At 49.7% G+C, this 20,166-nt stretch overlaps 6 protein-coding genes across 6 annotated transcripts; 4 read left to right on the top strand and 2 right to left on the bottom strand.

Annotated features, from left to right (window-relative positions):
• Positions 1-615: 615 nt before the first annotated feature.
• B0J16DRAFT_271262 (uncharacterized protein) lies at positions 616-3,156 on the top strand (the record flags this gene model as incomplete). Its single annotated transcript, XM_046123573.1, has 2 exons — positions 616-1,821; positions 1,873-3,156. 2 exons carry the CDS (start codon positions 616-618, stop codon positions 3,154-3,156), a joined length of 2,490 nt encoding a protein of 829 aa, XP_045981267.1.
• A 2,992-nt stretch (positions 3,157-6,148) lies between these two features.
• Positions 6,149-8,235, top strand: B0J16DRAFT_155007 (magnesium transporter NIPA-domain-containing protein). Its single transcript, XM_046122114.1, has 7 exons — positions 6,149-6,421; positions 6,538-6,581; positions 6,637-6,662; positions 6,766-6,856; positions 6,914-7,165; positions 7,216-7,507; positions 7,560-8,235. Exons 1-7 carry the CDS (start codon positions 6,408-6,410, stop codon positions 8,044-8,046), a joined length of 1,206 nt encoding a protein of 401 aa, XP_045981268.1. The 5' UTR covers positions 6,149-6,407; the 3' UTR covers positions 8,047-8,235.
• A 920-nt stretch (positions 8,236-9,155) lies between these two features.
• On the bottom strand, positions 9,156-10,106 carry B0J16DRAFT_270055 (ribosomal protein S3; the record flags this gene model as incomplete). The annotated part of the gene is made up of 2 exons (XM_046123531.1): positions 9,156-9,915; positions 10,084-10,106. 2 exons carry the CDS (start codon positions 10,104-10,106, stop codon positions 9,156-9,158), a joined length of 783 nt encoding a protein of 260 aa, XP_045981269.1.
• Positions 10,107-10,880: 774 nt separating this feature from the next.
• Positions 10,881-13,299, top strand: B0J16DRAFT_321603 (protein-tyrosine phosphatase-like protein; the record flags this gene model as incomplete). Its single annotated transcript, XM_046125644.1, has 2 exons — positions 10,881-10,895; positions 10,993-13,299. The coding sequence occupies 2 exons, from the start codon at positions 10,881-10,883 to the stop codon at positions 13,297-13,299; spliced, it is 2,322 nt and encodes a 773-aa protein (XP_045981270.1).
• Positions 13,300-13,881: 582 nt separating this feature from the next.
• On the bottom strand, positions 13,882-16,239 carry B0J16DRAFT_344686 (uncharacterized protein). The gene is made up of 3 exons (XM_046128194.1): positions 16,001-16,239; positions 14,165-15,895; positions 13,882-14,107 (listed from the first exon to the last, which is right to left on the bottom strand). The coding sequence occupies exons 1-3, from the start codon at positions 16,051-16,053 to the stop codon at positions 14,062-14,064; spliced, it is 1,830 nt and encodes a 609-aa protein (XP_045981271.1). The 5' UTR covers positions 16,054-16,239; the 3' UTR covers positions 13,882-14,061.
• Positions 16,240-17,619: 1,380 nt separating this feature from the next.
• B0J16DRAFT_270889 (armadillo-type protein) lies at positions 17,620-19,937 on the top strand (the record flags this gene model as incomplete). The annotated part of the gene is made up of 8 exons (XM_046123559.1): positions 17,620-17,685; positions 17,793-17,898; positions 17,977-18,128; positions 18,186-18,677; positions 18,728-18,987; positions 19,040-19,140; positions 19,190-19,527; positions 19,581-19,937. The coding sequence occupies 8 exons, from the start codon at positions 17,620-17,622 to the stop codon at positions 19,935-19,937; spliced, it is 1,872 nt and encodes a 623-aa protein (XP_045981272.1).
• Positions 19,938-20,166: the final 229 nt, after the last annotated feature.

A 20,166-nucleotide genomic window follows, 5' to 3' on the forward strand; every position in this document is an offset into this window, starting at 1 on the left:
TGACGCTAGTCTTATTATGGCAAAGGCCAGCCTCTCGCTGGGTGACGTTCAGTTCAGCCTTTCTGGGGCCCACATGCTGCTAAAAGTCGCCTAGTGAATCACCACCTACGGTACCTACTAAGGTACTAAGGTGGGTAGGTACCTTAGAACCTCTTAAGTACTAACCGAACCACTAGGTACCTTAGTAGGTATGATTTCCCAGGCACCTACAGTTTTGAGATTGGATGGCCAACTTCGACCTTTCACCTTGACGCAACCTTATTTATTTCTACCACCAGAGCAACCGCAACGCAAGACACAGCGCATCACAGGGACGTCGCGCGTGAACGCCCTTCTATATCATACACAAAGAATCTGATCTGCCTAATCAAATGTCGCATACCAGCTTAAATTACATTTCCATCCAGGCTTGGTCTTTGACTCTTTGATCCGACCTATCACCCGCGTCGGCAGTCTACGCCAAACTCGCACCCTTACAGCGACTTCGATCTTACTCCTTCTTTCTGTACCATTCTTCCTTGCTGTATATCGCAAAGTTTCATTTCCGAATTCGTGCATCTTTCCCTAGCTCGTTCACCTTGAAGTATTTTTAATACTCAAACGCACCAGAAGAACATGACAGAGATCGAAATGGATCTCGATATGGCTAAGTCGGGCTTGGACGGCCGAGCCGAAGAAGATATGATCGATTTTGATACCGACATGGCCGACTCCAACCAAAACCTTCAGGAGCACGACGACAATCTCAAAACAGTAGACAGAGAGATGCAAGAAGATGGGGATGATCTGAACCATCACGCCTATGAGATGAATGGGATGATGGGCGAAGACGTCGAAATCAACCTGGACGATGTCGAGGACATAGCATACAGTCGAGAAGATGTGGCCTACAAAGTGAGCGAGGCTCCTGAATTTCCAGCCCGAGAACCTGCTGCTAAAGCACAGTTTTCTGACGACGGCAACCAAGAAAAAGAAGCAAACGCCAAAGATGTGAACGAAACGGCTATTCAAGAAGATGATGTATCAGAAGACCATGTATCTGCGCACGAAATCGATTATGAATATGAAGATGAGACAGAGCACACCCCATCTCAGCAAGATGCGACCGCAGACCCTACCAGCCAGCCAACAGAGTCCGGGGAAGAGCATGCACCCGAACCTGCTACAGACCATGGAAGTCACCACGCTGGAAATAGTACCCCTGTAATTGAGCGGGACGACGCTGAACATGTTCAAGAAGAAAGACATACCTCAAGTAGTCACGACAACCATTATGGACCCCAGAGCCCACCTGAAGCAATAATCGACCATGAGGTGGTTGCATTTGATGGTACTGAGGTTGAAGACCTGGCTGTGGATGAGGACGCGCAAGCACATGCTATTGAAGGCAACGAAGAGTTTCGTGAAGAGGACTTCGTAACCAGTCACGAAAAGACCGCGGATCTTGGGATGGGACAAGATTATGGGACCCTTGATTATGATGAAACTGCTGAGGTCCATACTTATCACACGGGCGAGAATGACTCAGATGCACACAATGAAGACGAGATGCGCGAGCCGGGATATGCAAACGATCCAGCTTCTGATGAGGACTTGAATGAGAAGTCAAGTGATGATTTCCCTGCTATTACGGTACAGTATAAGGGAGATGAATTCCCTATGTTTTCTACCACCACCAATAGCTTTTTTGCCGACACATCGGTCCTCGATCAGCCACTTGAGGAACTGCTAGCTGGTCTTCGAAATGAGCTAGAGAACGAGGTCGCCATGGATGATGACTTGGTACTCCAGGTCGACGAGCTTGGCCTCGAAATTTCAGAAGTGAGAGATGAGCTTAACCTTCAACCGAGACCCTGCTAACGTACGTTCTAGGCAACCAAGGGCGAACTCATGTCAAATGTCACTTTTCGTCAAATCCTTGAGATTTTCGACCTTCTTATCAAGAACCAAGATCCTGATAGTTCACGAACACTCTATACATATCTCTTTACTAAACCCAACACAGAGAAGCGTCTGGAATCGCTCATTGAGAGTGCTGCCGCCGGCAAAGGACTTGACGAAGTTATCCACCTCTTTGAAACTCCTGCGACGGTTGACGCAAGCATACTCCAAACAGCTGCGACAATTGACGGCGTTCACGAGGAGCTAGACGAGTTCGACAGCCCGGTTGATGAGTATCCCGACGAAGAACAAAGCCGCGATGGTGATTATAATGAGGCAGATGAAGCGGAAGTCAATGACGAGTATTCAACAGCGGAACCTACGAGCCTCAGTACCTCTGTTCCTGGGGCACAAGAGGTGGTCAGCCACGAGGGAGATGCTCAAGACGATTATGAAGTTAACGCCGAGACTCGAGTCGAATCGCCAACCGAGGCTTCTGCCGTCGAAGCACTACTAGAAGTCGTCGAAGAAGCTGACGCAGCTACCAAGAACGAAGACCATGAACAAAACGGTAAAGCAACCCCACACTCCACCGATTCCCTTTGTTGCTACTTCCCTTGCTTCTGTCTCTGCAGAGCCTGCGTCTCAGAGTACGTTGAAAAACACAACCAAGAGGAAGCGGTATATCGGCAATCCCTAAAGGGCAATGAAAGGCACATTGTCGGCCCACAGCTCAGAATGCCAATTCCTAACCCCTCCCCTTACAAACATGCACATTCCGCCTCCGATTTCAGTACAGCCTTTTCTTTCAATGAAACTGACGAATTTTGCCCAGCACGCGCTGCAAGTGATGTCGACCCATTTGCCAATCTCGAGTTGGATGATGACGCTGAGGTGAATGGCAACGTAATTCTCGAAGTCGCGGAGCAGACGGAACAGGATTGCCTTGTTGAAACCGAAGCTATCAGCGCCCAGACTAATGGCACGAGCACCACGACTACGCTTCAGGAAGAAGAAGAAGAAGCAGCGGCTTTTAACATTGATCTTGGCGAAGTTTCTACTGAAGCCGAGGTGACTGGTAATGTCGATGTCGAGGAGAATGACTTGAACGAAATCGACTGGAGGGACGAACCAGAGGCAGACGATCAAGGGCCAACCACTCCCTCTGCTGTCGGTAAGCGATCCCGCGATGACGATGACGAACATGAAGTGGAAGTCGAGCAAGGTACGATACAATCCCTCGTTTATAACTTAATGTTGACTAACTTTGCCTAGATGCCAAACGCCGTCGCCCTTGAAACCTTTCACCCAACTAACTAAAACCACTTCCCAACCTCGTTAAACACCCTTCATCATAACTAAAATCAACAGCTGCCGGTAAATTGACGCACATTGACGACTTGAGTTGTTGACAAATGGCTCTTGAATGTCATTGTTCAGTCTCATTGTCGCCGCGTCGTTCCTGGTGGTAAGACTTCGGTTTCCTCGAAGCAACACATCACATACCATTAAAATCCACCCTGGTATCTTCAGCGTAGGTAAGCAATGCAAGCGCGATGACTAACATACTAGGATGACGTGATCCTGTCTATCGGGTCAGACTCGCTTCCCGGCCATCGGTGACATGGTCCTTTGTTTTTGAATCCGTACTCGTTGCGGTTACGCAAGTTTCGATACCCCTTCCCTTCCAACTTAATAGTTAAGAACAAATTGCGAGACCTCTGTCGGTAAGAGAACGGGTGGATTAGTTCTGTATGGCTCGTGGGGCGGAATGAGGCGTTACACGGTTGAAGCTCAAAGCTATGGATGTTGCTGGGTGTTAAGGGTATACTAAATAATGTGGTTGCGATTGGGACGGACAGCGTCTGCGATTGGGATCTATGCTGGAATCGGGGACATTGCAAATGCATATTCTAGTGTTGTTATTGCTCTATTAAAGAAAGCCATTCGATCTTGGTTGTATTCGCAAGTTGTGAGTCTGAGATCCCGTGGGTCAGAAAGCTACCTTGATCAATGAGAAGTACTCGAGTAATCATGCGAAAGTGTTAGCAACGCATGATTCTACAAGCACGACAGCGGTTGCCATCTATTTGGCACCTATTGAGCTCTGACAAGTCCCTGCGAAGAATTAATAGACATCATGAGTCATGCTTGGCAAGTGTCGGATATGTACTGTATGTACGGATATGTTAGGGGGTTGATTGAGTTGAGCGCTAAGAATGTCGATCAGGAACAAGCCCGACCATGTGATATGACATCTAATATACTATAGCCGAAACAGTGGCATAATATCCATACCACATAGACTATACAGTATCACAGTAGTCGATTCTAATTTCTAAGGGTCTACCGTCTACATTACCTATGCAAGCATTGTTCTAAGATATATGTGAGGCTTAGACATCGATATGGGTGAAAAACCTACCTGGGTACCTAATGTGGCGTGCGGGAGGCGTTGTTGAGCATGTTCTCGATCTTACAATCATGGCCCAGAGCGGAGCTGAGCGAGGCACTACTGAAATGCGGATGCTAAAAAAAAATTGCACCCCCAAAGTTTACTGGCTCAAAGTTTGGAGATTCAGTGAGAACCGAGCTGCTGACGTGGACAAGAAGACTCGATTAAGTGGGACGAATAGGATTGCCCTGAAAGGAGACAAGGAAAGGTCCATGGATTCAACATTATAGGTAATGGATATCCATCCATCAGTGACCTACCAACGCAATATACGGGCAGGCGGGCTGTGCTATACCGCCGTACAGCGTACGTTGGTAGGTAGGTTAGTACCTAGTAATATCCATCTGCTGTGCTCCTTCTATGGAGGTGACTGCCCCTTGCGTTCAATTTCTGGGCCCCTTGAATCAATTAACAGCAACTGAACGCAGAGATTGAGTGGAAGTATTCCATGGATCTGTGATGAAGCAAACAGACAAATATGTTATTCTTTGTACTATCATATAAAACAGAAATCGTTAAGCTTTCCATCTTTTACCTCCACCAGGTACAGTCGGGTACTACTGTGAGGTTGATAGCGAATTAGCTCAGGGGCTCACATGGAGTTTATTAGGTAGTAGGTACATACCTAGGTTAGTTCTATCCAAGCCTCGGCCCTACACCTACTAAATTCTAGGGAATCAGTCGGGTATTTCCCCACCATTCGTATCCCATACAGGACAGGACAGGTGCATATCATGAGGACAACCTGAGACTTTATCTTTCAGTAATTGACCACAGGGCTTAAATTGGTAGTTACTGATCAATAACTGCGTTTTGACACCTGGGGTCTGTGCTAGGTTTCGTAACGCTGCCGTTTTACCGACGATTGTTTTATCTCTATCTAGTGTCTCTTCCAATAAATGGATTGTGGAATGAAGTGTCGTCAGATGCAATGGGTTAAAAAAAAGGAAAAGGAACTGGACCAGAGGTAAACCTACTGCCTCACAATGCACTGGCTGGCTGGAACTTGGGATTATAATCTAGTTACCTAAATCAGTGAGGTACCTACTACCTGATAGGGTCCCACCCTCTACTCTTCCAGTTTTCTCTACCACGCACGTATTGGATGTAGAGTAGGTATTCCAGTTCAGGGCTTCTCTGACTCCATCTTTAGGGTGTCCCGTAGGTACTGTAACGTTATGGACAAGGACCTGACGCCAGGGGGTAATGGGTCCGTTGGCGCCCTCTTTTTGAAACCTCTTGAAGTCTGCTTGACGGTGGGTACTTGATCGTACACTCTCATTCCACCACATCTCATGTATCTGGCGTCTCCACTGCTGGTCTTGTTAAAGCCTCCCGCCGCCTCTAGCTGACTGAGCCACCCCTGTCTGGGTCTTGTCGGGTCTGATCTGGCCTCCCCCAAACTCTCCCACACGAGCCAGACCTAACCTTAGTACCTTGGAGTACATACTGCATCTCGCTCGTCTCATCCGCACTGCAGTAGCCTCTCCATTTTTGCAATCCAGCCAAGCTGTCCCTTTTTCCCTATCAACCCCCCTACCACCTGTGAACATCGTCTCGTTTTGTTGCGCTTTACGAGTTCTCTCTCACACTGCTTGCCCGGCTTGACAAGACACAACGTTATCTGTCCTCGACGTTTACGAATTCGACAACTACCTACTCAACGAGACGAACACATCTCGAACCGATCCTTTTCCGTCGTCGCGAATCGCCCACGCCCCTCTATCACCGAGTCTCTGCAAGCGTCCACGCAACCACGCCAACCTCCACGAAACATATCGCTTTTTAGCGACTTGACAGCCGCTCTTTGATGCGTTTGCGATAGACTCGAGCCCTTGGTTTTCTTAGCTCAGTCGCTTCAACACTCGTTATTTTACGGCTTTTCTCGCCCGGTGCGAGCCTATGCCGATTGTCAATAATCCTTGTCTGGCCTCAACCTGACCTGACTTGACTCCAAACGCTATCGCCTGAACCCTACCTCTGCTCAGCCTTTTGCGTTCAGCGCATTGGAATTGTCTATAGAGAGTTGACTCTGTGCGCTTCGTCGCTGCTGTGCGCTCTTTTAAACATCATGATCGAAGACAAGTACGTCGCGTACCACTTGACGTGGTCTTACTCCTGAAAGGCCACTTTGATCGGCTCTTTGTCACCACTCCGTCTTTCTTTTCAGTCTCCCATAACAAAACTGACATGATTTCAAGGTATATCGGTCTGGCTCTTGCCATGACATCGGCCCTAGCCATTGGTATGTTGTCTCTTAAGCATGATCAAGCGCGACCGCATTATTAACGGCACTCTAGGAACCAGTTTCGTTATCACAAAAAAGGTTGGTCTCACATAGTTGATGCTGCCGAGCAGCGACCTCAACTGCCCGGTCTTCTCGTACAGCCTACCGCTCAACCATGTGCACGGGACTAATCAGCCACTAGGGATTGATTCAAGCAGAAGAAAGACATGGCTTTGAAGGCGATGGATTTGTGTACCTAAAAAATCCTCTGTGGTGGGCCGGTATCGCGACTCGTGAGTAGTAAAAGGTGAATCGCTCTTTGCGATGATTGTGCTAATATGTGTTGACAGTTGCACTTGGAGAGATTTGCAACTTTGCCGCATACGCTTTCGCCCCTGCTATCCTCGTCACCCCCCTTGGAGCTCTCAGTGTACTTATTGGTGCCGTTCTTGGCTCATACTTTCTCAAAGAAGAACTTGGTACCTTGGGTAAGCTAGGCAGTGCCATATGTCTGATCGGTGCTGTTATCATTGTGCTCCACGCGCCTCCGGATGAGGAGATTGAGACTGTCGACGAGATTCTGCATTTGGCCATCCAGCCAGGTTTGTAAACAGAAAAGCATTATTGAAGCCTCACTTCTAACTGATACCAGGTTTTCTTCTCTACGCCTTCGCCGTTGTTGGCTTCGCCGTCTTTATGATTTACAGGATTGCCCCTCGCTATGGCAAGAAGAACGCCCTCATCTACCTTTCCATCTGCTCTACCGTTGGGTCCATTTCTGTCATGTCTGTCAAGGCTTTTGGCATTGCGCTCAAGTTGACGTTCGCTGGCCACAACCAATTCAGCCATCCCTCTACCTACGTCTTCATGATCTTGACAGCTGTCTGCATTCTAACTCAGATGAACTACTTCAACAAAGCTCTCGCCAACTTCCCCACCAACATGTAAGTACTCGGCCAACGCATACGCGAAGAACTGTACTGACAGATGCGCCAGTGTTAACCCTCTGTACTACGTAACCTTTACGACCGCAACCCTCTGCGCTTCATTTATTCTTTTCACTGGGTTTAACACCAACGATCCTGTCAACACACTCTCTTTGCTCTGCGGATTCTTGGTCACCTTTACTGGTGTCTACCTTCTCAACCTCTCGAGAGGTGATCCCCATGGTCAGAGATTGAGCGCAGGTCGAGGAGGAAGCGACGCTACCGGCACCGATATGGTATCTGGTCTGCAGACTCGTTTGAGCATGCAGGCGAGGAGAAGCGGCGATCCTTCCCGGCACAGTATTAGCAGCCAGCGGGGGGATCGTGAGGGCCTGATCCGTGCATACGATGAGGAGGAAGCTGCTGGATTCGCTCTGACCGACCTGGCGGACGATAGCGACGACGACCTGCGACACGCCAATGGGAACGGCAACGGCAAAGCAACTTACGACAACAGTATTGAACTCGACAACCGTCACAAATCGGGCGATCGATGATAACGTTTTATAACGTATCGTGTAACATAATGGCGGAGCAACGGACTTCTTGAGCAGATCGCTGAAAGAACTCCGCGACAATGTTTTGCATGTTTTGTCATCTTAAACAAGCATTGTACATTTTCAAACCATCTGGCCGGGCATTTCTCCTCGGAGCATGGACAGCATTCATGAATGGTGCATTACGCAACGACATGTTCCAATGTTGGTATCAATTGTGGTTTTTCTATGCACAACGGGGTCAGGACTCGGGACTAAACGAGATGTATTGTTTGCTATTACTGGAGTACTACGGGCACACGGTCTTGGACGGCGTTGGCGGATTTTGTATTGGGGTCACAGGCGAATTCTCTTTGTACGATAACTGCAGGGCATGAATGACGGTAGACTTGCAAGTCAGCTGTTCACACAGGGGTTCCGGATCAAGGGATTTATGCTGGGTGGCGAAAGAAAAGGTGAATAACGCGGGCGTTGCCGCTGAAATTTCTAGGATCATGAACGGCTCAGGTATTCTAGATGTGCTATCCAAGTCGCAGGGCTTTCTTTTTCAGGGTTCGACGATGCTCAGGTTTGAATTTATAACAAGAGATAGGAGACGGTCAGAGACTACCCATTCACCATAGACAAGAAGTATAACGACATGACACAAAGGATTATGCTGTCCTGTACCACAATGTGAAATAAGAGGGAATGAACCTGAAAGCCGTACAAATTAGTGAGTTGTGCGATACCGCCATACGTCCCTGGGTTCATGGTAAGGTCGCAATTGATATGGATATGGCAAATTTCTGATAGATAGCCCCGCCATTTATTCCTCGCCGCGTCTACAATTTAACAACGAAACGATCACAAGGACTCGCATGATACTGGAGTCGAGGGGTTGGTAGACAGAAGACACGGTCATAAGACGTGTCGTCGTAATCTTCGGGTCTCATTTTTTCTCTTTATGCTTTGCCTACCATTACAAGCAAGAATGAAACCTTCCGTGCCCTTAGCAGATGCAAATGAACAATTGACGCCTGAGTAGACCTCCGTCCCTCATCCCACGGATCTCCCATCTTCCTTCGAAAGGTTTTGGTGGCTTTTCCCAGCCTGGTGATTTAAACATCCTATTGCTCAACAGCCTGGACCTCATCACCACCCTCCTCCTCGGCAACTCGGGCATCCTGAGCAGCCTGAGCAGCCTGGGCGGCCTTAGCGCCGTAGTCTTGGCTGACGGGCTGGAGAACAGCCTGCTCCTCCTTGGGCTCGATAATGGTAACGGCGTCAGGGAGGGTCTTCTGGGGACCAGCCTTGCCTTCAGGGTCGGAGCCGCGCATGATCTTGACCTTGATACCGAGAACACCCTGTCGGAGGAGGACGTGACGGGTAGCGTGGTCGATGAAGTCCTTGGCGGGCTGACCAGAGTGAATCATGAAGCCGTCGGTGAACTTCATGGACTTGGCACGGGCAGCACGGAGCTTACCAGAGACAACAACCTCACAACCCTTGGCACCAGACTCCATAATGAAACGGAGGACACCATAGCAGGCACGTCGAACGGCAAGACCGTTCAGAAGCTTGTATCGGAGGGACTCGCACTGAGCGACGGCGGAGAGACCACGGTTCTGGACCTTGGCGGCGTAGAGGGAGACGGAGTTCTCGGGGAACTTGAATCGCTTCTGGATGAGCGAGGTGAGCTCGCGAATGCGGCGGCCCTGCTCACCGAGAACCTCCTGGGTGTGGGTGGCTCGGATGATGATGTCGGTAACGGTGGGGGTGACGCGGACCTCGACGCCGGAGTAACCCTCCTCAGCGAGCTCGCGCTGGAAGAACTCGTTGAGCTCGGCGTAGAAGACACCGTCAGCGACGAACTTTCTCCTCTTGGAGCTATAGAAGAAGAAATGTTAGTGCATGTTCTAATCTGTTCTGTTCTGATCCATCTTGGTTTCCTGGGCGAACGAGTACGGGTGTTTCGCGGGTGGTGACGGTAACGCAGTGATGATGGCTTCGCTTTTTCGAACAAGAGGATAGACATAGACGCAGGCAGTAACTCACATCTGAGATCCGGGGTGAGCCATCTTGGAAAAAAGGTCTTGTGTTGTCGGGACTGACTTGACTACAGGTGTCTTGTCTTGAGTCTGTTGGCGAGCTGAGGGTTGGCGGGCTGAAGAGAAAGATTCGCGATCCTGGGTGGATTTCGGGCCTCACTGACCTGACACTCACAAAGGCTCGAATCAATTTTTTGGTGTGTGGTTGAGCCCTAAATTCGGGTTTTGCGGGGCTCGATTGGTCTAGGTCGATTGGGCGGCTCTACAAGTCCTGGATATCGGAATGTCGGAGAAACTGTTATAACGGATCCTGAGTAAGATGCCAACCTAAAGAATGGGGAAAGCGCTTGGGCCATGCCTCTGACGTCGAGCTCTGGCTATCATTCCCGGAGTGGAGGCGAGCATTTGTGGCTCGTGATGATGGATGAGCTTCACGAATAGACTTGAACCTTTACTCAAAGTTGAGAAATCTGGTTCGCTTCGAATTTTTATAGAATTGGGGATGGTCACAGGCATGTCCAAGGCCGTCCCATAACCTATATTCTCTGATCGCCTTACTACATTACATATTGCTGCCTCCTTGTCTTCCGGCTGCCCCGCGATATCGAGTTCCCTCCGCATCACCATCTCCATAACTTTCGACGGTTAGCATACAGATACTAAAGCGATCGCCGACCGAAACTAGTCGTACGTCTAGAAAGACTACCCTTTTCTCGTGACAACTTCATCCACAGAGAGAGAAAGAGAGAGAGAGAAACAAGCGGTTGGGGAACCTGTCTTGCACAAACCCTACGATCTGCCAGGATGGAGGCCCGAAAGGTACGCGTGGTCACTCAGTTCAAGTCGCTAAAGTCAGAGTGTTGGGTTTCTTGCTCAGGACTTGATTTTTTTCATCCAAACTTCTAACGCGGTGTAGATCGTTGAGAGTGTTCAGGGTATCTACGGCGGTCAGACTACCCATGGCACTTTACGACTGACCGACTTCCACCTGGTGTTCTGCGCACCTATCGATCAGTCCGGAACAACCCCTGATCCTTCTCAGAAACCCAGAGTTCGCGAAAGATGGATTCCGTTTCCTATGTTATCCTATTGCGCATTCCGGCCAGTCCCGCCTGGATCCCGCCAGTCCCCGTCGGTTCGATTACGATGCCGCGACTTCACATTTGTAACATTCAACTTCGCCGACATTGAAATCGCTCGTGACACATTCGATTTCATCAAATGCCGAACTTGCAAGCTTGGAACTGTCGAGAAGCTTTATGCATTCAACCATAAACCCCTGAAGCACGAGCGAGAGGTTGGCGGCTGGTCATTCTACGATCCAAAAGCAGAGTTCAGGCGACAAGGAGTTAGTGAGAAGCTGCCTGACAAAGGCTGGAGAATCACCCACATCAATAAGGATTATACCTTCTGCGATACATACCCTGCTTTCTTGGTCGTCCCAACCAAAATCTCGGATAACGTCCTTAAATATGCAAAGGAGTTTCGCTCGAGGAATCGTGTACCGGCGCTGTCATACATTCATCCTATCAACAACTGCACCATCACTCGGAGCTCTCAGCCCCTGTCCGGAATTACGAGAAAGACAAATGTTCAAGATGAGAAACTAGTAGCGGCGTCTTTTAATGCTCTATTACCACCAGGGTCCGAAGACAACACTCCTTTATCGAGTCAAGCTGATGTGTCTCTCGGAAGCTCAGCAACAGAGCCAGACCTTTCCGACACAGAACGTTACGAGGACGATCTTATTTCAAAATCATCTGCTGTATACGATGCGGCTGGAAACCGTCAGATATACGGTGCACAACAGAGTAATTTAATTGTAGACGCCCGTCCAACTATCAACGCCATGGTCAATCAAGTTCAGGGGATGGGTTCAGAGAATATGGACAAGTACAAGTTTGCACGGAAGATATTCCTTAGTATTGAGAATATCCACGTCATGCGAAGCTCCCTCAACAAGGTTGTTGACGCTCTCAAAGACGCCGATATTTCCCCTTTGCCACCGAACCGAGAGTTGCTCCATCAAAGTGGTTGGCTACGGCATATTCACAATGTTCTGGATGGATCAGCTATCATTGCTAGGCAAATTGGCATCAACCACTCCCATGTTCTCATACATTGCTCTGATGGCTGGGATCGCACGAGTCAGCTCAGTGCACTGGCTCAGATCATGCTTGACCCTTACTATCGTACTATCGAAGGATTTATCGTTCTCATCGAGAAGGACTGGCTTTCCTTTGGACACATGTTCAGACTGCGATCCGGCCATCTGAACCACGAAGACTGGTTCACCGTGCAGAGGGATGCTTTTGCTGGTTCAAAGGTGCAGCCTGGCGAGAATGATGGCCGAGGTGATGCTTTCCAGAATGTATTGAGCGGTGCAAAGCGTTTCTTCAACCAGAACAAGGACGATCCAGACTTGGCTGCAGTTATCGAGACGGCGCCGGGAAAGGTAGTCGACGATGAAGCAACATCCCCAAAGATGGTTAGTCCCGTCTTTCACCAATTCCTCGACTGCACTTATCAACTTCTGCGTCAAAATAATACTCGGTTCGAATTTAACGAGCGTTTCCTGCGCCGACTTCTCTACCACCTGTACTCGTGCCAATACGGCACATTCCTGTTCAACTCCGAGAAACAAAGAAAGGATGCGCGAGTTGCGGAGCGCACATCTTCAGTTTGGGATTACTTCCTCTGCCGACGGGCTGAATTCACCAACCCGGATTTTGATGCCGGCATCGATGAATACGTAAAGGGACAAGAGCGTATTCTTCTACCGCGATTGAAGGATATTAGGTGGTGGCACCAGGTGTTCGGAAGAACTGAGGATGAAATGAATGGTGGTCTAAATGCTGCCGCGGCAGCCGAGACCGACCGGCAAACCGCCATATCAAATCTTCAGTACCCTAGTGTCATACAAGCAGATGCTGATCCAAGGTTGTCGACCTCAAGTTCTAAATCGGGTCCCCCTTCAGTCCTTACCGGGGTTGAGACAGCTCACGAGATGTTGACGCCAGAGGCACGGCATACGCCAATCGAGCGAAGCGCGTCTACTGAGCCCGGCGGTAACGCTTTTGCCGCCATCAGAGATGGGATCGCGGGTCTCAATCTAGGTAAGGGGATGCTTGGGCAGTTTACCAACACTGGCGATTCTGCCTCATCCTCAGATCCGACTCCTGCATCCCCTCGCAACGACCAGGAGCTGCGTGGGATGACATAGAAGGTCATGTTTCCAGAGTCGGACCCCAGCCCATACCTAATTGTCGAGACCCATGAGTCCATGCGGCATTACTACTCCCGGTCACGCGCACTGGCAGCGCCGTCGGTGTTGGCTACAGATCTCGCTGTATCTTCAAGCTGGTGCAGCTTCCATAGTGTACCCAGCGATCTGACTGGCGAGTGGGAGTACATCAAACAGCGCGACTCTGAGCCATTGGATTTCTGAGCTGAAACCATCCCTGACGTTTCGTTACAACCAAACGTGGAGTCAGAGGCGCCTTGCTACAAGTGTGAACCAGACGGTGTATTTAACCTGTGAAGGCAAGCGCATATCGTCGAAGTCTGATTTCTAGTCGGATGTGTCTGATCTTTGGAAATTGGTCATCCAAAAAAATTTGCCATGACTCACACTGATCGGTTGTTGGTATTAGAGGCAGCATTTCTGGCTTTGGCGTTGAACTTCGGCAGTGAATGCATTTTGAACTTGTGCGAATCATGATACATAGCGCTTGGATGGCAATAGATTACTCCATGGTCCCCTTATATAGCAAAGTATGTCAACCTAGCATGGTAGATTACTCAATGGTCTAAACTTGGCTTTTGTATCTTTTTTCATCTTTATTTTTGTCTATCTCGTAGCGTCATTCCGGCTATTGAAACGTCTTTGTCATCCACGATCTTATCTCGCATCTGATTCGCGCGTTGCTTTGTTTCGCCTCTTGCCTTTAGGCTCTACATGTTCTTTGAGTTTCTTTATGCCGCGTCACAGGAAGACCTCGAGGTTAATCTCGAGAGTGCTAACGGGGTATCTGCAAAGATGTCAGTCAGTTTTGTCACAGCCACATGTAGGTATCTCGATTACTTACTTCAAATCAAACTTCTCCAGCACAGTGGGATGCAGAATGCCGAACTCGCCCACGCGCCTCTCCTTCCCACCAAGACGAAGATACACTGAGGCAGCGTGGCCAGCGAAGAAAGTAGCGTCATCGAGTTCCTCGATCCAATAGCCATCGGGCTTGCTGGGATTCTCCTTGATCTCGAAATCAATACTCTTACCAGACAGGCCCTCTTCGTGAGTAAGGAAAGAAGTACGGAGCATGAGCAGGACACGGTCAAGGAGACCGTGGACGACCTCGAACCCGCTGGTTCGGCCGTACCAGGCGGCGGCGAAATGTCGCTCATTGCGGGCCTTGCGTTCTTGTGTCTCATCCTTGAAGACAACATCCGAGACCTCGAAGATCTTCATGGGAACACTGTGGCCCTTGTTCTCACGAATGGTCTTGAGAAGACCAGGGAGAAGACTTGATCGCACAACTTGGTACTCTGCGGTCTTGGGGTTGGCGAGACGCACGACAGTGTTTCCATCATCCTTGCGGTTGAGCCAAGCGAAGTTCTCGTCATGACTACAAAGGATCAAAGGCATGACCTCACTCCAGCCAGCAACAGCAGCCTCAATCCGAATGATATCACTGAGCTTGTTGACAGGTAGAGGCGCACCCACAGTGGCACTACGTGAAGGAGCAGTGCGGGGGAGATTGTTGTAGCCATAGCACACAGCGAGATCCTCCATCACATCACATTGATGGAGCACATCAGCTCGGGTTGGGGGAATAGCAACCTCAAGAATATTGGAGTCTTTCGAGGAGGGAGCAGAGGTGTAAGACATTTTAGAGAGGAGCTTGCACAGGTTCTCGGGGGATTCATTGAGACCAGTGCAGCTGTTGAGGTAATCGATCTCAACCTCAGCGACTCTAGGCTTGAGGTTAGGGGTGATGCGGGTTTGGTTGTTGTGGTCGGAGTTGATTTGGACAGGCTCAACAGTAAAGGGTTCCGAGCAGTACATGGAAAACATAGTGACCATGATGTCGGTAACTATGTCGAGCTTGGTCAGGTCGGTAGCGGTGATCTCAATGAAGACATTGGTGGTATCCAATGTGATCTTGGAGTGGTCGCCGTTGATAATTGGAGGAAGAGAACACACAACACGGTTGGAATCGTAGATAGCAGGGTAAACTGGAGAGTCGCGGATGATGTGGAGGAAACGTCCCAAGTGCTTATCGTTCTCGTAGAAGTTCATCAACTCAGCGGAGTCCATTTCCTTGGTCTGGTTGAGTGGGATGAACTTGATGTCCTTGGGAGGCAGAGCCTCGTAGGTGAAAGGGCCTTTGATGGTGTCGTAATCATGGGTACCGATGGAAACTAGTGTCCGGTTTCGGGCAAGGTTCTGGTGAAGCTTATCTTGTAGAGAGATGAAGGACTCATATCGGCTCTTGTCGAACTTGATATTGCGGAGGATAGCGCCAGAGACATATGGCCGGACTTGCTCGGCTTCAGGCTTGACGGTAATCGACTCTAACTTTCCGCTAGAGGGCTCGACGAGGCGGTATTTTGGGGGTGCAGTCTTGCCACGGAAGACGTTGAGGTTGGAGACAATACCCTCAAAGCAAAGCATGTCATATCGGTTGGCGGGGATCTCAATCTTGAGCTGGGGAGGCTCTTGCTCCCCGTTCACAATAGGACGCTCATCGTTCTCAGTATCCTCGTCTAGCTCAATGCCGAATTCGAAGCAAAGATCCTCAAACTCCTCGGTCGTGAATCTATGTCAGAAAAAAACAAATTACGTTAGTATACGCATATCAAATAGGGTCGCGAAGTCGGAGACTATGGTGGGGGGTTCAAGAAGGAGGGGCATTGATTCGCACTTTTGACCGAGGGCTTCGTAAAGCTTGTACTTGTCGACGGAGATAGTAGGCATGATGAAGCGTAGCCTCGAGCCTGTCTTGTGGTGTGATCCTTTTCACGAAGAATTGGAGGTCAAGGCGAGGCTTCCGTCGGGCGTTGGATGTGAATTGCACTGAGTCACAGGAAATTTTGGGGATGCCGTCGTTGCATGAGAATGACAGAAGTGGGATGTGGTACCAGGGTACTCTAGTGAACGCAGTGGTGTGGTGTGGTAAGGCGGTACCCCCCTAGCGGACCCATTTGGCGGGGTATGTGATCTGGCGGATCATTGATATTCCTATCCAGGGCTAGCTGCTAGGTAGCTTGGTAATGGATGCAGTGAAGCGATGTGAAGATTGCATATGTCCTAAAAGAAATACTACCTACCTAGGTACCTAGATAGGTGCCTTGGTCGAGCTGGGTGTTGTCCAGCTGGCGGAAGGTACTAAGGTAGGCAGGTAGGTAGGTACTTGATTAAACTTGATCCCAGTTTTAGAAGGTTGGATAACACAATGATTGTACGACAACACGCCCTTATAAAGGGAACCATAGTATGGTCAGCTGTATCCAAGATATAGCCTGCGACCTACCTTACCTAGAGCCAATGGCTCGAAAGTTCGAGGTGCACGAATACTCCTTCCATGGGATTCAGTGGGATTTTAATGTACTTCTGCTAGAATTGTATGAGAGGGGACTGTAAGCTTGATGCTCAGATATCATGCCAGCTATTTTCCTGCACGCCACAACGTTCGTATCTGAGCTCTGGCCAAGGTTAGTACTGTAGGTAAATAAGTGTCAGGAACCTATCCGTAGATTGCCCCTCAAATATCCATGTTTCCTAAGGAAATGAGTGGTAGCCACAATGACCCCACTTCAACCACACATTGCCCTCGACTACCTACTAAGGTTAGGTTAGTACGAATAGTCAGTACCTACCTACTAGGTATCCAGGCTGGAGCTGTTCGCCAGGCATTGGATTTTGGGGGTTGCCCCTCTCCCAAGCAACGCTCTTCAGGGCATCCTTACCTGAGTGCCTACTAACCTACTACTAATCTAGTACCTACTGTACCTATGGACGGTTAGTAGGCGAGCCACTACAGCACTACCTACAGCACCTACCCAGGGGGAGTCACCAGCCTCACTCATCCTGGACACCCTGCCAGCACAGGCACATTCAACTCATCCAGCTCCATCCCACTCCACCTCCTCTGGGCTTTCTCTTCTCCCTCTCTCATCTATTGATTCTACGTATTCACATGTCCACATCTGAAACCTCGACGACTCTGACATAGGCTACGACCCTACGCCCTTGACTCTGCATCATTACCCGCCAACTTTCTCCGCGCTGAGCTTAGCCCAGGGCTCTGCTTCATTGCGTGGTGTCGTCTCTGCCCTTGTCTTCCAGCCAAAAATCGTGTTGGAACTCCGCGCAAATCATTGCATCACCCACCCGTCCAGTTCAGCCCAGCACCTACCACACGCGATCCACTCGCAGTTGTCCAACCTTCCTTCTTCCACCCTCCTAACGATCATCTCGACTCCTCTCGGACGCTGCCACTCATTTTCTTGATAAATCTGCGATTCTACCGCCCCGCTCGCCATGGCTGACGCGCCCAACTCTGGCGATGAGCTGTACCCTATCGCCGTACTTATTGACGAGCTAAAGGTATGCCGTTTGGCGGTGACGCCACGCTTCAGCACAACGCTTCGTTTGCCTACCTCTCTTATAACCAACAAGTCACTACCCATTACTAACTCTCGGTCATTATTTAGCACGACGATGTCCTTCTCCGTCTCAACGCCATCCACCGTCTCTCCACCATTGCTCTTGCTCTCGGCGCTGAACGAACTCGTGAGGAGCTCATCCCCTTTCTCGACGGTCAGTCTTCGATCTAGCTTTCCCGCACACCAAGTTGCGATTCAAACAAAGACCTCTCCTAACCATAATGCTGTGCAGAGTCCGTGGAGGATGAAGATGAGGTTCTTGTTGCCCTGAGTGAGGAACTTGGCGGCTTTGTCGAGTATGTTGGCGGTTCTCAGTGGGGTCATGTTTTGCTGTCTCCCCTCGAGAACCTCGCTGCTATCGAGGAGCCTGTCGTCCGTGACAAGGTAAACTCGCGCGTCCCTTTATTTGTCCCTCGTTCCCTCTTCTAATCATCATTCTAGGCCGTCGAGTCCCTGAACAAGATCTGCTCCGAACTTGCTCCTCAACAAGTTGAGGAGTACTTCATTCCCCTCACAATCCGCCTCGCCAAGGCCGATTGGTTCACATCAAAGGTTTCGGGTTGCGGTCTCTTCACGACTCCCTACAACAAGGTCTCCCCACCTGTTCAAGAGCAACTGCGTCAGCAGTTCGGTCTGTTGGTTCACGACGAGACGCCTATGGTCCGTCGTCAGGCTGCCACCAACCTCGCCAAATTTGTCAAGGAGATGCCCGCCACCATCGTTGTCGACGAAATGATACCCCTTTTTCAACACCTCGCACAAGACGATCAGGATAGCGTCCGACTACTTACGGTCGAGGTTCTCATTTCCATCGCCGAAGCCGTTCCCAAAGAACAGCAGGCCAGCCACGGTGTGTTGCTGACAGCCCTGCGCAATTTGATAGAGGACAAGAGTTGGAGAGTTCGCTACATGATTGCGGATCGGTTTGAGAAGGTTTGTTGTAACTTCCTGGTTTTGATTCACGGTATGCTGATATTTTGTAGATTGCCAAGGCAGTAGACGAGGAGGTTGTCTCCAGGGATCTTGTTCCCGCATTTGTAAAGCTTCTCAAGGACAATGAGGCTGAGGTGCGAACCGCTATTGCTGGCCAGATTCCCGGCTTCTGCGCTCTTGTCGACCGCAACGTTCTCCTCAACGACATCATGGGTAGTATCGAGGACCTTGTCTCTGACACTTCTCAACATGTCCGCGCTGCGCTTGGCACCCAGATCAGTGGCTTGGCTCCTATTCTTGGAAAGCAAGAGTAAGTGGTGAGCTCTCGAAGCTCCGATGCCCGATGCTGATTTGTGCCATAGAACCATCGACCACCTTCTGCCCATGTTTCTTCAGATGCTCAAGGACGAGTTCCCTGAGGTTAGACTTCATATCATTTCAAAGCTCGAGCTCGTGAACCAAGGTAACCAATAAAGCTGTTGACAACGAGAGTTCACACTGACAACATGTAGTTATTGGCATCGATCTGCTCTCTCAGTCTCTTCTCCCCGCAATCGTACAACTCGCTGAGGATAAGCAATGGCGGGTACGACTTGCCATTATTGAGTATATCCCTCTCCTGGCCAGCCAGCTTGGTGTCCAGTTTTTCGACGAGAAGCTCAGCAACTTGTGCATGGGCTGGCTTGGAGATACAGTTTTCTCCATTCGTGAAGCGGCTACTCACAACCTGAAGAAGCTTACTGAGGTCTTTGGTGTTGAGTGGGCCAGTGAGGCTATCATCCCCAAGGTTATGGCTATGGGCAACCACCCCAACTACCTTTACAGGATGACCACGTGCTTTGCCATTTCGGTATTTATCACCCTTTCCGTGCCACGGCTGCCTAGCTAACCTCTTCTCCTTAGACATTGGCGAGTGTTGTGAGCATGGACGTCATTGCCAAATCGATTCTGCCTATGCTCGACAAGCTAGTTTCTGACGACATCCCCAACATTCGTTTCAACGTCGCCAAGACATACCGCGTTCTCATCAATGTACTCCGACGTCTCCCCGATGAGGGCACCCTGTACGACTTGGAGAAGCAGGGTAGTGAGATCACACCGTCGCCAAGGGGCTCGGAGCTGATCCAAGAACGTGTCGTTCCTAACCTGGAGAAGTTGCAGAAGGACGATGACGTGGATGTGCGATACTTTGCGACGACAGCAGCTGCCGAAATTTCGGGACCTATTGCTGGCGGAGAGCCTATGAATACATCGCCATAGATGAGAGACGTAATGAAGCAATAATTGTTGTCGATACAGATTTTTGTCTGCTTTTCCTGTTACGTCCGTATCGCCGCAAAAAGAGAGAAAGACAGATAAGAGCCAATGAAGTCGTACGTTGCATATTAGAAACCAGTGGTTTGAGCTGAATGTTCTTGCGTTTGGGGAGGAGGAATATTCTGAAAAGACACGAAACCCGGACACGAGCCCTCTGGAGATGCTGGGGGTT

This window comes from Fusarium flagelliforme (assembly GCF_020744385.1).
Source record: "Fusarium flagelliforme strain FIESC 12 MPI-CAGE-AA-0113 chromosome Unknown B0J16scaffold_5, whole genome shotgun sequence".
Lineage (NCBI taxonomy): Eukaryota > Fungi > Ascomycota > Sordariomycetes > Hypocreales > Nectriaceae > Fusarium > Fusarium flagelliforme.